The sequence below is a fragment of the Rousettus aegyptiacus genome, unplaced genomic scaffold (genome assembly GCF_014176215.1).
Source record: "Rousettus aegyptiacus isolate mRouAeg1 unplaced genomic scaffold, mRouAeg1.p scaffold_m13_p_4, whole genome shotgun sequence".
Lineage (NCBI taxonomy): Eukaryota > Metazoa > Chordata > Mammalia > Chiroptera > Pteropodidae > Rousettus > Rousettus aegyptiacus.
This window is the reverse complement of record NW_023416307.1, coordinates 37,504,457-37,524,572: the sequence shown is the minus strand read 5'-3', so window position 1 is coordinate 37,524,572 and position 20,116 is coordinate 37,504,457. Positions and strand designations below refer to the sequence as shown.

The 20,116-nt window shown below is 42.5% G+C and overlaps 1 protein-coding gene and 1 non-coding gene across 2 annotated transcripts in view; one reads left to right on the top strand and one right to left on the bottom strand.

Moving 5' to 3' along the window:
* Positions 1 to 19,660, bottom strand: part of USP13 (ubiquitin specific peptidase 13) — a 98,568-nt gene extending 78,908 nt beyond the window's left edge. Inside the window, exon 1 of the mRNA XM_016128008.2 lies at positions 19,413 to 19,660. Within this exon, the coding sequence (XP_015983494.1) occupies positions 19,413 to 19,580 (168 nt within the window). The 5' untranslated portion in view covers positions 19,581 to 19,660. The remainder of the gene's footprint in view (positions 1 to 19,412) is intronic.
* On the top strand, positions 917 to 1,091 carry LOC118602369. The gene has a single exon (XR_004950706.1). It is a non-coding gene; the product is annotated as a small nucleolar RNA SNORA81 (small nucleolar RNA).
* Positions 19,661 to 20,116: the final 456 nt, after the last annotated feature.

The window sequence follows — 20,116 nt, the reverse complement described above, 5'->3', positions numbered from 1 at the left end:
ATCTCCTATTATCTCAATTAACTTATAATTGGGGGAAACAAGCAGAAGGAAGAGTAAGGTGAGTCTGACAGCCACACATTTGGGGGTAACAAATATTAGGCAACTAGTGGGAGAACCAAAAAATTAGCAAGCAGAAAAAGAAAAATGTTTAAGTATAGATTTGAAGAAATTTTTTGAAGAAAATATAGAATAGCTATATAATGCAAAAGTTCATAATCACTAAAATAATCATAAAGTCTTTACTGCTTCATTGCCAAAAGTTTTTGACTTATTAGGGAATTTGATAAAAATTTAATATATCAAACATTTGTTCTCAATTTCTGGAATCATTTAATATTGTCACAAAGTCCATAATCAAAGAGAAAAGTGCTTTGGCACTCACAGACAAATGGCCACACAGAGAGAAGGATTCTATTACAAATGTCCCCAGGCATCTCCCATCAGAGACACAAGCTGACCTCTGAACCAGCTTATGCCCCTCTACTAGTGACCCTGAGATGGAGCACCACCCAGAGAACTGGCTAGTAATTCTAAAAATTCAGGACACACTGAGACAGAAAACACTTTAAAAGTTACCCCATATAGAACAAACAAAAAACCCAGCCTAATGATCACTTTCTTCCCTCTTGCCTTATTAATGTCTAAATATTGATCCCATAAGACACTTTCACAAAGTCAATACTCCATGCCATGTCCAGCTTCTTTCACTAATGATGACAACTCTATGCTGACAAATCTCTCTCAATTCCTTTGCGACCGAAGCACAGAGAATGATTTATCACATGGGACACAAGCTAAGCTAATTGACTCTTAAGAGGTTTTGAACTCTCGACCTCATCCTCAAATTTACCAGCAATACTCCCACAAAAATCACCATACAGCACTTGCCACAAGTGCAGCCAAGAAATCAGGCAGGACCTTCTGTATAAGGACAATGCTAAAACTGCAGAAACTTGGATCACATCTTGGTTTTTGTGAAAATGCCAGCAGAACACACACAAGAAAAAAAGTAACTGAACTAGACTGTAAAGACTGGAGTGGACTGCCTTCTAATATCCAGTGTCCTTTGCTTAAGATTTAGTGTAATACAGCTTTAGAAAAAATAAATAAAATTTTTTAAATCAAGCAGGTTTAGAGAACTGAACCAACTGACAGTGAAATGTAACTTGAGTAAGAAGAAAGAGTGCAAAATAATACTTGTATCAAGTCATGGTGGTAGAGTGATTTATTAAAATAGATTACAAATGAAATTCATATATATTGGGTTAATTTTTTTAAAAAATGGTAACATAACGATGGAGAGTCCAAAAGGATATTCATTCTATGATAACTGCTTAACATATGTCAAACCATAAAAAACACAAAAGCAAGAGGAAAATCACTAATAAAAATTACTAGTACAGTTAAACATCGGTATAGAAGAAAATTAACCTAGATCCACATCTTATAACAAACACTGTAATAAGGTCCAGAGAGACACAAGAGATGGCATTTAAAAATCTAGAAAAGAGCAGAATAACATATTTATCCCACTTATGAAGGGGAAAATAACTTCTGGCCAAGAAAATACAAAAATGCAAGAGATGGTGTAGTTAAGTATAAAAATATAAACATATAAACACTAATGAACAAGTTTTATCCCACAAAATATAATGAAACAAATAGAAAACCAAATATAACAGACTGGGTAAATATGTAAAGTATAACAAAGAAAAGTATATTCAAACTATGTAAAATTGATAAAATTCAAAATGTCAACATTCAGATTCTTCTTGGTAAGAATTTTTAAGATTGTTTAGTTTTAACTGTGAGAATACATTAAAACCAAATCATGACATCTTCTCTATCTCCTGAAGCAAACACATTAAAACTATCTCAAGGTGAGTATATGTCTACTGACATATACTAGCAAAAAAGTATTAAAATTACACAAACTGAAGTCACAGAGAAAACTTGTTCACCTGCTCCCACAATATAAATCAATTCCATCTTTCCACAGAGCAATAAAACTGTGACCCTTTGATACAGTATTTCTCCTCTGGGTACAGACTTCAAGAACCCAAAAGAAGGAAGAAAGAAAACCCTAATTTGTACAAAAATATTCACAGATGTACTATTTATAATAGGAAAAAGTAGCAATGGCCCCAAATAAAGGAGCTAAAAACCTGCGGATATACAAACACAACAAAATACTATAACATTATTTAAAATGACAAATTTACAAGTTGTGTGTAATAATGTGTACAGAAAATATGTATAGAACTATGTACGATGTCCGTAGAAAAATAATGTTCATGAAAAAAGAACACGTGCTGATGACAGGAGGAAAGGGCAGAGGGGAAGGGAAGTCCACCCACTGACGAAGACCTGAAATGAAACTGGAATGTGATAAATGATTTCGGATTTATTTAAGTTCTTGACTTTGGGGCCCACAGCCTCCCTCACCTCCCATTACCTCCATGCCTGGTCTAGGGTGGACCAAGCTATTGTCCTGAAGGACCAGGTTGTTTTCTTCTGTTTTGTTTTGTTTCTATTCATTAGGGAAAGATACATAGGCCCCCTGCATTTGACTAGTTTCCAGCTCCAGTCAGATGTAAACTTTCTCGTGTAAGTCCCACAAAACCCAAATTGGTCTATATCCTCTTCAAACAAACTAATTCACTGCTCATGTGTTTGGATGTACCTGCAAAGTCAAATCACTATAGACACTAAACACATACTCAATGTTTGTACTCATCTCATGGCACCAGTCAGCTGGCTATCGTTTGAGTAGTTCTGGTCTAGAGCTATGCAAACTGCCCAATCCTAAGAGTGTCTCACTGTCAGAAAAGCATCACTTCAAGGACCTTCTGAGACACCAGATCAGGCCTCAAGTCTTCAGAGTAGCTCCATCAAAACTGGCTACTCATGTCAATGCCTGCACAACTGTCATCCTCCCCGGATCCCACACCTGTCTCCGCATCCACCCTGCCAGCCTCTGCCCATGACCAAGTCCCACATCTCCCTGCTCATTCCCCTGTGCTGAGTCCTTAACCCCAAACCAGCTTTCACTTCACAACGGTTAGCATCTTGCTATTTGAAATCTGTAGCCATGAGAAATCCAAGCTTGTTTCATTAAGGGTCACCACATTCAGAAGCTGAGCTCCTTGAGAGCAGGAAAATTGTGTCACATTCATTACTGAATTCCCAAAACAGTATCTGGTACAGAGCAGGACTGAACAAACATTTATGAAATGAATGGCAAGTTTTGTGTAGTTATTTGTTATTCAGTTACATAGTTTAGTCTCTCTCTCAAACTCTCTCAAACAGGTCCTCAGTACCCTTCCAATCTGAATTTAAAATACTTCCTAGCACAGGTTCCATTTCAAGTCTTTGGCATAATTAAACGATAGGGATCATCAAAAGAAAACTGATGGTCATGCATAGAAAAACTGCCTGAGACACCCGCAGGAATACCGGCTTTCCTGGTTTGACTGGCTAAAGTCATGCTCTTAGCAGCTTGGACACATGAACCCCGCTGCCCCTTACCTTTACTTACCTTTTGAAACCAAGCCAACCTCACATGGCTCTTCAGGACAGTGGCTGCCATCTCTACATACCATCCTACCTTGGACCCTATCTATCTAGCTCCTACTTCGAGAGGCCACCCAGCCCAGAATCGTCAAAGTGCGCTTCTCTGTGTGTAGTTAGCTAAGTAAGATTCTAATTATTATTTTCATGATGCACTAAACAGAAACTTGGCCAATATGTAAGACTTGATTTAGAAACCTGAAACCACAAGGAAATCAAGAAATATCACTCAGGGCTTCTCTGAGGTTTTATAATGATTCGCTTTGAAAACTCCCACCCCATGATCGAACCATAAGAAAGGACAAGCATTAGAAGCCCACGCATTGTTTTGAAATACATTCTTCAATGCATGTCAGTATAAATATAATCCATAGCCATTCATTTACTGCTTTACATGGTAGAATCCTATGTACTCTTCAGAAGTAACACCAAGGACGAAGTCACCTCTTTTTGTACTGCCTGCCATTTAAAAGAATATTAAAACAGTGGCGAATAGAAAGGTTAAGGTTACAACATGCTTGGGAGTAGCAAGTAAACAGTCATTTTAAATAAAAATACACCACATTGTCAATCAGTAGGTGTTCAGAGAACTTTGTTTACGATGGCGTGTTCTTGGAGACCAGCCTTCGCTGGAAGACAGGAAGGGAGAGTGAGCATGTGTGAGCAATGCACTCAGGAAACAGTCACTGCGTAACACTTGTTTTTAGAACTACAGAACAGTGTGGAAAACAAGCGGTCATTGCCACAAAGAGAAACATGATGTAGGTAGATGGAGTCACAACAAATCCACGTCCAGGACAAATTACATACTAACACCCGGGAAAGGCTGTGACTCACACACTCGCGCAAAAGGGAGACAAAAGGGACAAGAACGCGGTATTTTCTAGAACACTGACTATTAAGAAAAAAAAGAAAAAGAAAAGAAATTCACTAAATCAGCTGCCTGTAATAGTGAAAGGAAATAATCTGAATGCTCAAGAATAGATCTGTTTAGTAATTTATGGTACAATCATAAAATGTGACAAACACTCTGGTCACTTAAAATTAAATCGTGATGAGTATTTACTGATAGATTTTTTTTTTTATCTTAGTTTTATTTTTCCCCTTTACATCACATCATATTTGCCTTTTGATGGATTTGTCTACCACTAAATAGACAATTTTCTTTCTTTCTAATTTTTTTTTTTTATGGTGACACTGGTTAACGAAATCCAATAAGTTTCAGCTGTACATTTTAACAATAAGGCATATATATATTTACACTGTGTGTTCACCTCCCATGGTTAGATTTCTTTCTGTCACCACATATTTGACCCCCTTTACCCTGTCTACCTTCCCCTTCCCCCTCCCCTCTGGTAACCACTAGTCTATTGTCCATGTCCATGAGTCTCTGTTTGTCCTGTTCATTTGTTGCTTTTAGGTTTATATCCCACATATAAGTGATATCATGTGATTTTCAACTTTTTCTGTATGGCTTATTTTGCTTAGCATGATTATGTCGAAGGCCATCCATGTTGTCGCAAATGCCAGTATTTCATCTCTTCTTATGGCTGAGTAATATTCCATTGCATATATGTACCACAGCTTCTTTAGCCAATCAGGTATTTTCAAGTGAGAAGAGCAGGTAACAAAACAGTGTTGTATGATATAATAATATATGTGACACATATATTATCTTGATGTTATCTCAGCATGGGAAGATAATGTGGAATTTTTTTTTCATGTTATATTTTGGCATTTTCCAATTTATCAGGACATGGATTCATTTTTTAATAATATAACAATAAAATTTTTCTCAACTGAATATATTTAGAATCAAATATATGATTCTAAATATACTCAGTTCCCTTTTCTTAACCAAAGCTTTCCTTGGGCTTTCACAAGCCAACTGAACAGTTTTCAGGGACTGCAAATTCACATTACTCAAAGTGTGGTATGAAATAACTAAGAGATTATTGCAAAACATGTAGCTAAGGAAATTTGGGAATGCACAAGTAAAAGAGAGGTCATAAGGAGTGTAATCTCAGGGAGGCAGACTAGAATGTGATTACAACAGAAAAATAAAACTAATCAAGGACACTGTGCCCCAGTTGGATGCCATCCAAGTTTACAGAAGGGAGATGGTCTGTGTGGGGTGTGGAAAAGAAGCTGTGACAGAGAATGAGGCTGTGACATCTTCTCCAGGGGCAAGAGAAGTCGGTGGGGGCTTTGGGGCAGCAGTTTATTCAAAAGAGGGAGTGAGAGCGAGAGGGAGGGAGGCAAGTTGGTACCCTGATGACATTCATATCCTAGTAAGAAGAGACAGACAATAAACAAGAAAGAGATAAGAAAGATAATTTCCAGCAGTCATAAGAGTGATACAAAAGCCTAAAGAAGGGTAGACAGATAAGAAGACTGGTGTCATTATACAGCTGAAGATGGGAGGAGAGAGTTGAGTAGGACCTCAAGGATGAGGAGCCAGTAAGTAAAGTGGGAAGAACACCAGCTAAATGAAAAAGCATGTACAAGGCCACAACTCCAGAAAAAGCTTGGCTACACCCTCAAAAGAATAAAGAGAAAGTCAGGGTGCTAGAGTCAAGCGAGAGGAAAATGACGGCAGGCTAAGAGGAGGTCTGCAGAGGCCAGCAGCGTTGGCCTCACCAGCATGAGAAGAGCTGGATTTCACTCTAAGGGGGATGCACAGCCACTGCAGGGTTTCAAAGTGAGCAGCGCCACCAACTGATCTACAGTTTTAAAAGATCACTCAGGCTACTGAGGGAGAACTATGGGAAGGGGCTCAAGAGAATGTGTGGCTGTTATATAGTCTAGACTTGCTCTATCCAATACAGTAGTCACTGGACACATGTGAATATTTAAATCCAAATTAATTTAAAATCGGTTAAATTAAAGTTAAGTTTCTCAGTCACACCGGCCACATTTCAAGTGCTCAATACCCACATGTGGTTAGGGGTTACCACACTGGACAGTGCAGATACAGATCATTCTCATAGTCATAGAAAGTTCTATTAGACAGCCCTTGTCTAAAGAAGGCAAGATAGTAGCTAAGCCTGGGGGAGGCGGCAGGGGGAAAAGGGAAGGGGGCTCAAGGCAACGATGGGGAAACTTGGGTAGCTTCAGGATATAATTTTAGGATCGAGCCCATAAGCATAGAAGATGGATTACATGTAGAGGTGTGCAGAAAAGGGCCGAATCAAGGGCCACTCCTAACTATTTTGACCCATTACTTTATGAGACCACCCACCTCTCTCTGCTCAACTCTGGCTTTCAACAAGCAACCATCTCCCTACTAATTCATCCTCTCAGTACTTCCATATCTGAATGGTAGATGTGAATATTCCACCATCCCCAGTACATTCTGGCTTCCAGAGCAAAACAGACAATGGTTGTAAAATGCGAAAATTAAGTATACATGCAGATGAGAAGCAAATACACAAATAAGACAGTAAAACAAGGTTCCAGCTCAAGTGCAGCAAGCAGGCAACCCACAGAAAGGGGAAATATGGAGAAAAGCACTGTCCAAAAATAGGCTGGAGGGTAAAGAAAGACTCAGTTCAGAACTACCAGATACAATATTTGCAAAATCCAAAACTTTGCTCTCAACAGTAAATCCACTGAAATAAATGTGTCTGTATAAGCTAAGTAGAAAAAAGTAAATGCATATAATCACAGGATGGTGTAGGCCTCTCTGCCAAATACTGATAATCCATGCTTGTGGCCATGAAGTGTTAAGAAGAAACAGAAATGTTAACGCAGTAATTGTTCTTCCAGCTTGCTACAACTTAAAGGTTTTCTTCTCTGCAGGGCTCTCCTACACCTAAGAGCTGCACAGGCTAAAAGCAAGGTCCGAACGGCTAGGTTCTGACATGCTATAAATTTACTGTTGCACTGAGGTGTCATTCATTAATTTTTTTCCTAAGTATTAAACCAAATCCTTGCTCTGGGTATTGAGAGCACTTGAGGACACTGTCACTGGAACAGCTGGGGAAGGGTTCAGGAAGGACACAAAGAGCAGCTACTATTACGCTCACAGGACAAAAGAGCAAAAGGAACAGCGTCAGAGGATGAAGATACTGAGGTGAGCATCGGTAGCAGTGCTAAACTGAAGCCATAATCCATCGAAGCTGTTCCCAGCCAATACCTAAAAAAAGAAAATGTGAAACCACCTCGTCAAAGGTAAAAACCTTTTACAGTCATTTCATATTATTTTCTAAAAGAGATGGTTTTCTTCAAGATGCATTTCCCCTGATAACTATATTAAACATAAGGATTAGGTGTCCAGACTAACCCATAAAAGCCCATCACTAAGAGCTGAACTTGAATATGAATAACAGCCCTGAACAGAGTTCCCCCCAAAAGAGGTCAGCACACTCATGCCCAAAGCTTTTCCCGCAGAGCAGAATTACCAAGTACGGCATGTGTGAAAAAGCCAAGACTGTATAAATCCCATTTCACCTTCTTCTCAGAGGAATCCCTCCCACTAAATCCCACTAAAGAGATGGAAAGCAGTAAGTAATGTTTTACAGGCGGCCATGATTACAACAACCCTGCATGGTAGATCCTACAGAGGGCAAAACCAAGGCTCAGAGAAATTCAGAGAAATTAAGGCACTTGCTGAAGTCACACTGCTACTAAGCAGCAAAGGGATAGGAGAATTTGAACCCAGGCCAGTCTGCCCCCCAACACCATGCTGCCTGGTGCAACTGAGAAGCAGATGTCGTTTTGGTGGCAGGAGCTAGGTGGGTGGCTGTCGGCAAGCATATACCATTTAGGAGTTTGAGGAAAAGAGCAGTTTCTTCTTTTTTTCAAGGCTGTTTCACTCCGGGAAAGTCGAAGGGACAGGCAAAAAAGAGCCACTCAAATAAGCAGCTTCTGCCAGGGGTTCTACCAGGCTTTCCTGCAGGGGAGCACAAGGGGTTCAGCAGACCCTACCACTGCCACTCCCCAAACTCAGAAGGATAGCTGAAGTTGCAGTTATGAATTGCTCCAGGCTGACAGCTCCCTGACAAAAACAGTGGCAAGACCCAAGGCTCCAAGATGCCGGTGAAGTAGCTGCAGGGTTTGGACGGCACAGTCCACCCGCTCTCACCATCTTATGTCCAGTCACCGGCTCTGTCTGTGATCCCACTCTGCTCGTGACGGCCAGGAGAGACAGCGCCCCAAACGAGGCTCTTTCCAAAGCCTCAGGCTAAAGATTCAATGGAGATTCTGCCCAAATGGCAGGTCCAAAGGAGCTAGCTATTCAGCAGCTATTCCCAACAAGACACAATGTGAGAATTGCTTTCACCACTGCCTCTCCCACCCTCTCCCCACTCCTCACCTTCAGACCCGTATGTTCTCTTTCCTCCTGGCCAATCAGCCCACTAATCTCACTAACAGACCGCCAAGGTTATTTCTAAGAACTGCTGGGGACAGAGACACCTGTGTACAGGTCACAACTTTACAGCTACACCCAAAGAATTAACCAGGACAAAAAAAAAAAAAGAAAAAGCAACACTTAGTTTGATCAGGAAAAAGCTTTCTAATTGCAACTCACAAGAACCATCAGCCTCTTGACCAATCGCCCATGTATGTAGTTAATATGGGGAAGATTTACTCAATTCATTTTATTTCATGAAACAGTAAAGCCTACATGTATTCCATCTACAACTACTTGTACAACATGATTATCTGCTAAAATTTGTAACTCCTGGAGAAAATACTGCCCTGGGCTCCTGTCTGAGTTTCTTTGGAACTTGAGCTAATCAGTGAAAGGGCAAGAGGCACATGCCAGTCACTGCTTCCTCCACAACTTGGAGAAAAAAATCCCAAGAGCAAAGTGGCGGGGCCCTGGGGCCCTTCAAAAGGAAGGGCTACTCACAAATCCATGGTCTCCAAGCTAGGGACTGCCAGACTCTGCAGTCTGAACCCTGACCTCTGAGCTCCATTCTGGTCCCCAGTTTTCTCAGTGAGCATGTAGGACTTGACCATCTCATCCTCCTAATTTACATCCTTGATTCACTCTGTCTCCCAAGCTACAAGCCGTGAAGACATCTTTAACTCCTCTCAACTCCTTCACCCACTGTATATTCTGTCACTAAGTTGGGCTACATCTTTCATCGGAACCTCTATTGAGTCTATTCCCACCACCCCGCCATCTCTACGCCCACTGTCATCACTCTAAAGAAAGCACACCTCTCCCCACCAATATTATAAGAGACTCCTAATCGAATTCCCAGTGAACGTCTCATCACCTCCCAACCCATCAATCCTCATTCTACTTCCCGAATAGCCACGCCAAATACCCACTGGCGTCACCCTGCCCTCTTGCTTCTAACTGGCCAGCCTCTCTAGTCTAACCTTAGACCAACCTCCTTTGTATCCACAGGGTTCCAGCCTTGGTCTCCAGTCTCCCCAGCAGCCCTCTCTTTCACAGACAATTAACTCTCTCATAGACACACCAAGCTTGGTCCTACCACCTCTTTCCCCTCCTCCAAAACTCCACATTTTCAGATCCTACCCAGTTGTCCAGGCCAGTAACTTTTCTAGATTTTATTGAGTATTCCAATGCCTTAAATCTCCATTCACACATTATAAGTGTCACACTGTTTAAACTTAAATATCCAGTAAGTGCTTCAAGGTCTAACTTCATGACACGCCAAGGCTAAGTCCCATTTCTGTCACAACCAGTCTTAGAACAAGGCCTTGGACAAGCTGCCTAATCTCTCTGACTCTCAGTTTCTTCTTCTGTAAAATGGGGCAACAATACTAGTTATCACTTATAAGTCAATTACTATTACAATTACATGAGATAATATATATCAAAGTACCTAGCACAGTGTTTGACTCATAACAGAGAGTCAAAATTGGCACCCGCACTGCACTATGATAGCAAGATCCATGTCATACTCTTCCTTCCTGTGGTCCTGTTTCCTTCCTAAATACTCACACTCTCCCTACCCCCTATAGCACCTAGAGCAATGCTGGGTGTACAGTAGGCTCTAAATAATTATTAACACTTGCTAATTAATACAAAACAAAATGTTTTATTTTCAGTATTATCACAGGAAGTGCATACTGCAGAGCGACGTCTCTAATCTGGAAGCATGTTCAGATTCATTAAATTCTTGTCATTATTGCATTGTCCTGCTGTTCCAGTCCTAAAAATAGGTGCTCTTGTTCACATCTTCCCTGTAGATGTGACAAGGCGAGTCCTCGGCTGCTCGCCCATCAGGAACATGAGCAGCAGCACTGAGGCCTGGGCTGCACACAGAGTCCCATCTTGTCATCGCCCTAAGGGGCACCATGTGTGATCGCTTCTACCAAGCCCCCCTCGGGCACCTAGAATCACAACACACAAAATACTCAGCAAGTACCCAAGACCTCTTTCCCTGGCTTTTCCAGAGTCAAGTTATGACCTGTCAGATAATATGATAAAATAAAAAAATAGGATATTGACTATTTTTAATAACATTCTTGTGCCAAAATACATGATCGCGATTTTTTAAAAAGTAGAAAAACAGAAAGGATGCAGCCTATAGCACAGGCTCACAAATGGCAGTTTTCAGTCCTCTCCTCTTTTCCCTTTAATTCTTTAAGACCTCAGCTATTCCGTGGAATACTATTTAACAATCAGTATCCCAACCATCACAGAGTTGTACAAAGCACTTTGAAAGCACAGGAAAACAAGTGTCTAACTCAGCTGAGGGTGTGGGGTGCAGCTCACAAAGAACATCTGAGCTGGGGTTTAAGGATCAGTGAGGTTTTCCCAGCACAGTAAGGGGCTGGGAGAAGGCATTCTGGGCTAAGGGAAGAGCATGGGTCAACTCGAATGGAGGGGTGAAGTCATGGAGCATCTGAAGAACACAAAATCCTTTGGGCCAAAAGGAATGTAACCGGATGCTAAGTGACAACACTGGCAAGGAAAGTCGGATCAACGTGTGCTATGTTAGGAAAGCATGAATGGTGCCGTTGAAAATTTCTAGGCAGCAAAATGAAATGATAAGATCTGTGTTTCAGAAAAACAACTGTGATTATAATGTGACAGACTGGGAGGGAGGCAAGGTGATCAGTTAAGAGGCTTCTGCAAGAGTCCAGGCAAGAGATAACGAGGGCCTGAACCTTAGCAGTGGAGAAGGAGAGAGGAGGCTATGCTGGAAGCTTGGAACCTGGTCACTAATGAGATGTGATGTAAAAGAGAGGGAAATATACCCATGTTCATAGCATTATTCACAACAGCCGAAAACTGGAAGCAACCCAAGTATCTGTCGACAGATAAATGGATAAGCAAAAGTGGTATATACATTCAATGGAATATTATTCAGCTTTAAAAGGGAAGGAAATCTGACACGTGCTGCAACATATGATCATTAAAATTATGGTAAGTGAAATTAGCTAATCACAAAAGGACAAATACTGTATGATCTCACTTATATAAGGTACCTAGAACAGTCCAGATTCATAGAGACGGAAAGTAGAATTGTGGTTCCCAGGGACTGGAGAGAGGGGGAATGGGGAATTACTGTTTGACAGGGATAGAGTTACAGTTTTATAAAATGAAAAAAGTTCCAACGATGGACAGCAGTGATGATTGCACGACAATGTGAATATGCTGAATACCACTGAACTACATACTTTAAAATGGTTAAGATAAATTTTATGTTATATATACTTCGCACGATTTTTTAAAAGAGAGAGAGGTAGAGTGGATGATATTACATCTCCCAGCCTGGGACACTAAATGATGGCAGTACCTTTTACTGCGCTCCAGTCCACAGGAAGAAGAATGCAGAGGAGAAAAACAGAATTCAGAATTGTGCAGATGTCCAGATGCAGTATGAGCTGAGAACACAAACTTTCCCAAAAAGTCTCCCTGACATGATCAGCATTGTCTCTTACATTTCGAAACTCTAAAATTGACACAATTTTAAAGGTAATTAACTGCTACTAAAAAGAGACAGCAAGTGACTTCTTGATTATTAGTCTCGAAAAGTAGGATTCTAGGGTACATAGTACAGACTACACACGTGTACCAATTTCACTCCTTTCTGAAACCGAAATAAAAGAACGGTAAAGGAATTTTTTAAAAAATATAAATCATAGCAATAAAATCTGGAATTTGGACTGCAGATGGATAAATGCTAAAAAGACTATGACAACTTGACAAAGCTGAATCCTAGGCCTGCAGCAGGGAAAGCCAAAATAGAATCCGATTTACACCCTAGAATTTCCAAGAGAACTCTGGAAATGGCAGCTCCAGATAACTCTGGAAGTTGGGGTGAAAAACAGACTAAAATAAGGAAGAAGGTTTGAAAATCAGTCTAGGTAGCAGTCAGAGCCCCAGAGCCCTCCTTTGGTCCAAGTGATCCCTCCTACACCAGCTAACCACTAGAGATTTATTCTCTAGAGAAGGTAAAATCAAAAGATGCAGGTCTGTGAGACAATGGGCTCAGTTAAGAACAGGGGTTCCATCCTGAATAACAGGAATTTAGAGATATATGTGTAATCTAAGAATATCGGTACAGATTTAGTCAGAAAATACAAACTATTCTAAGTATTTCAGGCAGGAAGGGATTTAATACAGGGAATGAGAGGCTTACAGAATTGTAGGAAGAGCTGTGAGAGCCAAGGTCAGAGAAACCACCACTCATGTTCAAGAAATCAGGATGCACAAGCATCACTAGGAACTGCAGGTGGTCCCAGCTCCCCCACGACTGAGCTGACCTCGAGTCACAGAAGGACTAGGAAATCTCACATGTGCCATGTGCCATAGTTGCAATAGCAATAGTGGCTTCTCCACTTTTGCCTTCTAAATCTCTCACTGGCAGGAGCAAAATCAGAATCCTGCTGTCAAGGGATTCTGGGAAATGTAGTGTCCAGGTTTCCAATCCCTGCAACATGGGAAAAGGCTTAGCAAAACAAGGATAAGTAGGGTTGAGAACAAGAGACAATATCCAGCCAATACCAATATCCAGATGCTGAAACCACCTTGTCCTCCTCTCCTGCTCAGCTCCCTGAGTGCTGGCAGATAGGCCTTCACTTTCCAGGCAAGAAATGACAAACGTCTCCTAACCAGTGGCCAAAGGAAAATAATCAGGATGCTCAAATTTAAGATTTCCCAAGGAAACAGTCCAGCCAGATTACACTACATTAAAGCTCACAGTCAACAAAATATAGAATTTCCACCTCTGAAAAGAGGCAATAAGTCCCAGTCCACGTAGCTGCAATTTTTTCAAAAGGAGTCAAATTCTCTACATTCACACTTGCTTCGAAAAGAATGTACAAGACATGACATTTATGGTTAAGATTAACAATGAATTATTCAATCACCACAAATGTGAAAATGTGAACCCATAAAAGCCACAATGCAGGTGGAGTACGTCACTGGAGTAACCAATTGTACTTTTCTTGTCTAAACTCTATAACTGTGGTTTTCAAAGTATGGCCTGGGAACCCTATGATGTCTCCAAGTCCCTTCAAGTTATCTATGAGGTTAAACTGTTTTCATAACACGAACTTATTTGCCTTTTTCACTTATTCTCATTCAGTGGCATTCAGTGGCATTTTTCAGAGTCTGTATGACCTCTGATGACATCATCAATCTAATAACTAATGGAATGAAAGTTTATATTATTCCATCTTTATTTCTAATATAGGAACTAATGATAGATAGAAAGCACACAAAGCTCTTTGGGGTCCACAAAAATAAGAGTACAAAGGAGCCAAAGAGCTTGAGAAGCATTGTTACGAAACAACTTTTCAGTTGGCTGCTTTTAGAAGGAAACTTTTGATATGTGAAACTAATTAGATTTAGTTTAGGTTTACATCTTCAATGAGAAAAAAATTTGTAAATTCCTAAATTTTGCTGTACCATCTTATATCTGTTGATCCATTAGGATAAGGATTTTCCACATAAATGTTAAAGTATTTTTTCCCCTACAAGTAAGCACCATGATGGCAAGTCTCATTGCCCGGAAGGGCAGCATGCATAGCACGAAAGAAATTCTACAGGGTCTCAAACAGATACTTGTAAACAAGTGATCATAGCAGCTTTATTCAAAATAGCCAAAAGTTAGAAACAACCCAAACATCCATCATCAGAGGGATGCATAAACAAAAAAATACACACACACACAATGGAATAATTTTCGCCCTTTAAAAGGAAGGAAATTGATACATACTACAACATGGATGAACCCTGAAAATATGGTAGGTGAAATAAGTCAGACCAAAAAGGACCAATACTGTATGATCCCTTACATATGAGGGACCTAGAATACAGACAGAAAATAGAAAAGTGGTTACCAGGGATGGTTGAAAGAAGCTTGTTATAAATAACAAATGACACCTTCATGGCTCTTATCATTTAGGAAATTCCAAGAGTTTAAGGAGCTCTGTGCCAGGAACAGGGAAAAAGTCTAAATACAAATTCATTATTATAAATCACAATATCACAGAAGGATGTACTGAGCCCCTAAGATGAAGTTCTCTTATAAGGAGATGATCTCAAAGCCTTTCCCAATGGATATCTAAACTAGCCACTCCCATGAGGTCCCTGTCCACCTTTCCCAGGAGCAAAGACTCCCAAGGAAGATAGAGAACCAACAAAATCTCAACATCACCAAGAGATCTCAGAGATGTGGGGAATGTGGGAAAAGCACCTTTTCACAAAATTGTTCTGCTGCTGTAAAGGAAGAAGAGATATGGCAACACTGCTTACGCTGGACTCACATCCTCTCAGGCACCCGTGCTGGTATGTGCTGCCGCTTGCCACAGCAGGTGTGGCCTGACGTCCTAGCCCCACTGCACAGGATCTCTTCCTTCTCAGCTGCTGATGGCCACAGGGAGCCTTCAGGAGCCTGCTCAGTCTCTGCTGCACAAATACAAACCTGAAAGGTAAGGACGTTTCACCCCTGGGGCGCCTTTGGCCAATGAACCATGGGAACCAGTGGATAAAACTCTCAGAAACTTCAACAGCTCCTGAGAGTCCCCAGCCAGACTGAGCACCAGTGGCCACCGTGGTAGCCAGATCAATAGCTCACTCTTGGATTGGCTATTCTTCCCTCCCTTTGTCACTATTCCCTTGGACATTTTTCCAGTCCTGGTCCCTGGAATACCTTTCCAAAATAAACTGCCTAAGCCAAAGCCCCATCTCAGTCTTTCAGCTGACCCCGGCTAAGACCAGGCATAGATAACACTACAAGCCCAGACAGGTGGAGAAGGGGCATATTAGCACAAGAGTAGCCCAGCTCCTCCCGTACCTAACGTTTGGTATGAAGTTTCACACCCAGTTGATGTTTTAAAACTTCCAGTTAAATGGGTAAAAGAAAATGAAAGGATGGCAAACGATGGAAGACAGACTATAACTAACTGCTACGTTGTATGATAGACTCTAAGTAATAATGTAGGCTTCAGAGGAAAGGATGAAGTCTGAAGCAGAAAGGGATAGGTGAGGCAGAGCTCTGAAAGATGGTCAAGAGAAGAAGGTGGTCCTGGAAAAGGAAATGAGTTTTACATGTCAAAGACCCAGAGACTGGCCTCTCAGAGCTGGCAACCTGGAAAATGACAAAGTACATTCCAATGAAGGAAGGGGTTCAACAACCAAGGAGATGGGAGTAGATTTTACATGGTGGTCCATGAAGGCTCGTGAGCAGAAGTGTTGGACCAATTTTTCTACTTAACCACACTAAACTTTCTGCATAAACCCTGACAACCACACACTCAGGCTTACAACTGTAATTGACTCTTTACTGCTTTCTTTTCTTCCGCTAGTGATTACTAACTGGCCATGCACACTTTACATATTAATTTATTTAATCCACAAATCCATGAGGTAGGTTTCATTATTGTCCTCATTTTACAGATGGAGAAACCAGGGCATGGAGAAATTACATAGCTGGTGATGGAGCTGGGATTCAAACTCTGCCAGACTGGCTCTCTCTTTCACATTTGTCCTTCATAATCAATGAAATCACCACATTCTACATGACAATCTTACACTGTTCCTTTCTAATGTTTCCCATGTGTTGTATACTCACCATTTTCAGAACCTGTAACCACATGTAATTCACACATTTCCTAGACGTTCACTGAGTTCCTGGTATATATACCAGATGCTGGGCGGATGCTGGAGACACAAAGATGCAGAGTCCCCCCTCTCCTGAAAGGTCATATTACAAATCTTGCAGGATGAGCCAAGTCATGGAGGGGTGAACCTACAGGTCAAGGTGGTGAGGTAGGCTTGGGATGAAGCCAAATTGGTAGATGCAAAAAACAAATTCTCACTCATCCCAGAACTTTACTGAGCACTTGCTATGTGCTAAGCCCTAGAAGGAGAGAAGAAATTAAGAAGAAAGGACACAAATAAATTATCACGCCATCCCACTTAATACTCATATCCACAGAGGTGAAGAATAGCAAAGATCTTCCCACCAATCACACCACTTTAAATCACGTTACTTCCAGTAGCTTCACATGATTGATTACATGCATATAAAATCAAGATCCTGCTCTAGGTATTCAAGGATCTCATCTTCTACCCTACTTGATTCTCTGACCTCACTTCATATTAAATCAATCTTTTTCTTCCAAATACATTATAAGCAAATAAGAATATTCATACTTTAGGTGTTTACATGTATGATTTCCCTTGCCTGGAATGTTGGTCTCCTTTATTTCTATCCATCTTTATCTAACTCCCTTTTCAAAAGAATCCAAAGCAAGGATGACTATTCTTTTCACTCAAATGGTTTTAATATTTTTTCTTGGATTAAAGTCTCTGGTGTGTTTGGCACCGATGGATTTTACTCTGTATGGTTCGAAAAGGAATGCCTGTAGGAGCTGGCACATAGTAGGTGCTCAAGAATCCTTTTTGGATTCTTGATGGAGTGTTAAGTAAGCACCACAGGGAAAGCGCTTGCATCATCACATACTGTACTTGAATGTAACTTGTTATAAAACCTTTCTCTTCCTCCTCTGAAAGAGATAATGAAATATACTGATTTATCAGCCTTGTAAATAAGCCCAGTCTTCCCCAAATGAACTACTGTGACATGAATGAAATCATCATTTTACACTGGACAAAATGCTTCCACAATGGTGGCTGGCACACAGCAAGCTCCCAATAACTATTTGTGGAAGTGCATTAAAATCTTCAGCTTTTTTCACACCTACTATATACCCTACATAATGCGGTAAAGATTTCCAATAACAAAGTTTATAAAAAAAAAAAAAAAAATTGAAGATCAACCTTGGTTAAACACAGAAAAAGCAGTTTCACCCACTTGCTATGCTATATACTCTCCTAAAAGATTTAGGCCACTTTCTTCTTCCTGGAGTTCACAGTCTCAGTTGCTTAAGTGAGGACCATCGTCATCTTCTACCCTTAGGAGCTATTAGTAGTGGGAACCTACCCAACACTGGACACGATATCTGAAAATGGCATTTTCAAATACTTTGTGGATTACAGAATTCAATGCCATTGCTGACAGTCACTGGAGATAATGTAATCATAATATGCTAAGTATTAAATACAACCATTCATTCCACTCTACATAGACCTTTTTGAAAGAAAAAAATAAGTCATGAAAAAATAAGTGACATTTTTATCCCCCAAATGATCTGGAATTAGCATAAAAGAGAAACTAAATGTCACACAGGATACTAATTCTGGTGCTCCAGTGTATACCAAACAAAAATACTTTGAAATCAGCCAAACTAACCCACAAGATAACAGAAAATACTCTGGAAAATTTGCCACTCTTTGAGGTTTTTTTCCTCCAACAGTACTCTACATAATATGAGTAAAATGTGTTAGACATTGTGAAATCTGCCTCGGTCCCTCTAATCCATGCACCTCCCGGTTGCATTGAGTCTCGTTGCATTGAGATCTACTGGGTGACACATGAGATCTAAAGTGGGTGGATAAAAATAACCTGGTCCTCAGAAAGACATGATAAACGCCAGACAGCTGAGTCACTTTGAAGCCCATTTTGACTCTTGAAAGGGACATTCACCCTCCTTTTCCTTCTCATACATACACATACAACCTGGTAAAAACCACCACTAGTCGCCCTAGGCGGATGGCAGTCATCAGTCTTAACTTCCCCCTCCAGCCTCTGAGGTCGCGACTCGAGATTGAACTTTTAATAATTTATACTAGTGCATTTCAGTCCAAGTAATTCATTGAAAGGGGGAAGGGGAGAGGCTAAAGTAAACCATAGTAATCCAGGAGCCCCCTTATTTCTGCTGCTTGAGTAGAGGTACCAGAAGGCTTCTTCCCACATTCTGATGGAAAGAAGAGGAGAAAGGAAGAAATGGAAAGTGGAGGAAGCCAAGCTCAGAAAGGAAATCAGAACTGTCCAGGGGTGGGAATCCCTGGGCAAAGCAAATGGTCCCAGAGAAAGAATGGATGTCCGGGGGGAATCAATCCTGTCCACCTAGCTACCTGCCCTCTGCTCTTGCCCCAAGGAGGGCGAAACCCTTCTACAACGTGTAGTTCAGATCAGAGAACTCCGATTCGATCTTTCAAACAGTGGCGGGGCTATGGGAAGGCTGGTGGGCATTGGGGCCCTGTCAGCCTGGGAAGGCTGGAGGAGCGAACGCCCCTGGCGACCCAGGTGTCTGGCTGCAGCAGCCTTGGGGAAGGCAGCGCCGAGCACCCAGTAGGCACTCGCTCACGAAGTGTTTGGTGAACTGCAGTGCCCCTGAGCCAACTCCGCCGCCGGGAGGCGGAGGTCCCCGGCTGCCACTGCGCATCTTCTCCCCCCGCTTCACGTGCAGCCGAGCTGGGCGGCTCGCGGCCGCTCAGGCCGCCCGCACCGCGACCCTGCCCCGCGGCTCCCGGAGCGCCGCCGCGCCTCACTCACCGGCGACTCGTAGGAGAAGGCGCACTCGTTCTTGTAGACGCGGTCCCCGGACCTGGGCACGCGGATCGTGGGCATGTGGGGCACGAGCAGCTCGCCGATGTCTCCTGCAGCCATCTTCCTGCTGCCGCTGCCGCCCGGCATGCCGAACAGGGCGCCGCGGCGCTGCATGGCCGCGGCGCGCGGCGGAGCCGAGCCGGGCTGGGCCGGGCCGGAGCGCTGGGGCTGCCGCGGCGCGGCGCGGCGGGGGCGGCGGGCTGCGCGGGCGACCGAGCCGAGCGGGAGCGGGCGCGGGCGGCGAGAGCGGGCCGCGGGGCGGGCGCGGGCACCGGGGCCTGGGGCCGGCAGGCGGGGGCGAGGGCGGGGGGGACGCTGCTATTTTTAATCCAATAGCGAATCGCCGGCCCAGCTGCAGCGTCAGGCGGGGCGCTGGGGAGCGCCAGCCGCAGCGCGCCGGGGAGGGGGCGCTGGAGAGGGGCCCTGAGCCCAGGCCGGGCTCGGCTGCTGGGGGGCGGAGGGCGAGCTCCGGGCGCGTCGGCTCGGGATCCCGGAGCGGGGCGGGGGCAGGGGGTGGCGGGCTGCGGTGGGGTACCACCGTGGGGTTTTCCGTCCTAAATCACTCGGTTCAAGGGGCAACTCCGAGGCTGCCAACACAAAAGAGCAGGATTTGGGGCTTTAAAAACCGCTTGCTTTTAAAACGACTGAAG